Here is a 2,500-nt window from a genome sequence, read left to right as displayed (position 1 = left end):
TGGGCAGATGATTGCGTGTGTATTTGAAGAGGAATGGAGCAGGTTTGAACCCAGACACACATTCACAAAGATGACTGATGCTCCTCATCGTAGCAAGTAGGAGGCGTCTGCAAACCCCAAAATACACCAAAGACGCTATGTTTTTCTGAAATGTCAGAAGACCAAAAAAAATCAATCATATCACCTATCAATCATATCACCTATCAATCATATCACCTGTCAATCATATCACCTGTCAATCATATCACCTATCAATCATATCACCTGTCAATCATATCACCTGTCAATCATATCACCTATCAATCATATCACCTGTCCATCATATCACCTGTCCATCATATCACCTGTCCATCATATCACCTGTCCATCATATCACCTGTCCATCATATCACCTGTCCAACGAGGCCATTTCAGAGCTTTTGGGTGAAATTAAAGATGGTTTAGAGCCAGTGACAAGATGGAGCCGCACAATACCCAGACATTTAGTAACTGTGCACTTCGGTGCCTCTGGGTCAGGCAGTCTCTGGTCAGCCCCTGGGGTTTCCCTGGGGTCTGCCTGGGGTCTCCCTGGGGTCTCCCTGGGCTCTCCCTGGGGTCTCCCTGGGGTCTCCCTGGGGTCTCCCTGGGCTCTCCCTGGGGTCTCCCTGGGGTCTTCCTGGGGTCTCCCTGGGGTTTCCCTGGGCTCTCCCTGGGGTCTCCCTGGGGTCTGCCTGGGGTTTCCCTGGGCTCTCCCTGGGGTCTCCCTGGGGTCTCCCTGGGGTCTCCCTGGGATCTCCCTGGGGTTTCCCTGGGGTCTTCCTGGGGTCTCCCTGGGGTGGGGTCTCCCAGGGGTCTCCCAGGCCTGTCTCTCAGCGCTGCTGTCTATGCAGCTGAACGCTCTGTTGCGCAGGTTGAACAGGTTTCTCTTTAGCATACTTTATTTAAAGTCGCACTGAAATGAAAAAAGCATTCTGTCCCATTTTGGTTCACATAATTGGTCATAGTGTTCACCTATTCAACGATGTATGCCAAAAAAAATACACAATTCTACTTTTGTTGTAATCTTATATCAAAGTATATAATTTCTTACTTCCTGGAAAACGGTAGGCCACTTGCAATTACGACAACAGGTACCTTAGATTTTAGGCCAATAATCTCACAACATCCACCTGTCAATCAATGCTATCCTTCTATCGAATCTGTCTAAAGTTCTTAAAACCCGTCCACTTGTTCCAATCAAATTCCTCTAAACATATGTCCCCACCCTCATAGCTTGTTTGCGTCGGAAATACGTCACTACTACAGAAGTTAGATGATCTCAAACGTCCGTTTCAGTGCGACTTCTTAGTAAGAAGATCTTAGTAAGTCAAACCCTCGCTTCAATGCTAGTGTAGCACTCAATGTCGAAAAATGCACCAACAAAACGCGGAATAACGTGAGTTGACAGAATGCTGTGTGTGTGTAGTGTTGCTGTTTGTAGCGGGTGAGGAGGGGTACCTGTCTTTCTGGAGGTGGGGTCGGGTGTACCTGTCTTTCTGGAGGTGGGGTCGGGTGTACCTGTCCTTTCTGGAGGTGGGGTCGGGTGTACCTGTCTTTCTGGAGGTGGGGTCGGGTGTACCTGTCTTTCTGGAGGTGGGGGTCGGGTGTACCTGTCTTTTCTGGAGGTGGGGTCGGGGGTACCTGTCTTTCTGGAGGTGGGTCGGGGGTACCTGTCTTTCTGGAGGTGGGATCGGGTGTACCTGTCTTTCTGGAGGTGGGGTCGGGGGTACCTGTCTTTCTGGAGGTGGGGGTCGGGTGTACCTGTCTTTCTGGAGGTGGGGTCGGGGGTACCTGTCTTTCTGGAGGTGGGGTCGGGTGTACCTGTCTTTCTGGAGGTGGGGTCGGGGGTGAACAGCTGGACGGTGACCTTGGGCAGCATCCACTGCATCCAGAGGCTGACCTTCCCACCGGCGCCCCCCGATGCTGCTCGTCTTCTGCTCCAGCGTCACCGTGTCCGAGAGCAGGCAGTCCTCCCCCGCGGGCACAGAGTCCCCCCTGGACACACGCACACGCACACACACACAGAAACAGTGACATGACGGGTTAAACAGGCTGCCCTGGCCCCTTCCCTGGATGAACACGGCTGCTCAACCCAGACTGGAAGCTGCTCATTGGTTCAACCCAGACTGGAAGCTGCTCATTGGTTCAACCCAGACTGGAAGCTGCTCATTGGTTCAACCCAGACTGGAAGCTGCTCATTGGTTCAACCCAGACTGGAAGCTGCTCATTGGTTGAACCCAAACTGGAAGCTGCTCATTGGTTGTGGGAGATGAAGGTAAATATCTTTGATATTTGCTACTATTATCTGCTAAATGTTCTCTAATATCATTCAACAGCAACATTTTGATTGTAGGCTTCTAACTTAACCATTCATCATCATCTTCATCACCATGGCAACCTCCAGCCCCCCCCCCCCCCCTCTACTGTGACGACTCTGTGACAGGAAAGCACAGCAGGGACAGTTATCACAAATGAACAGCCT

General features: G+C 51.2%; 1 protein-coding gene across 1 annotated transcript in view; it reads right to left on the bottom strand.

The window, feature by feature from the left end:
* The window catches only part of LOC311328876 (intermembrane lipid transfer protein VPS13B-like), a gene marked incomplete at its 3' end in the record, with an annotated part of 13,494 nt that extends 11,535 nt beyond the window's left edge, over positions 1-1,959 (bottom strand). The window contains exon 1 of the mRNA XM_084462778.1: positions 1,840-1,959. Coding sequence (XP_084318904.1) covers positions 1,840-1,906 — 67 coding nt within the window. The 5' untranslated portion in view covers positions 1,907-1,959. The remainder of the gene's footprint in view (positions 1-1,839) is intronic.
* Positions 1,960-2,500: the final 541 nt, after the last annotated feature.

The sequence above is a fragment of the Borostomias antarcticus genome (genome assembly GCF_949987555.1).
Source record: "Borostomias antarcticus genome assembly, contig: scaffold_669, whole genome shotgun sequence".
In the NCBI taxonomy this organism is placed as follows: Eukaryota; Metazoa; Chordata; class Actinopteri; order Stomiiformes; family Stomiidae; genus Borostomias; species Borostomias antarcticus.
The sequence above is the reverse complement of the archived record's forward strand: the minus strand, read 5'-3'. Positions and strand labels throughout refer to the sequence as shown.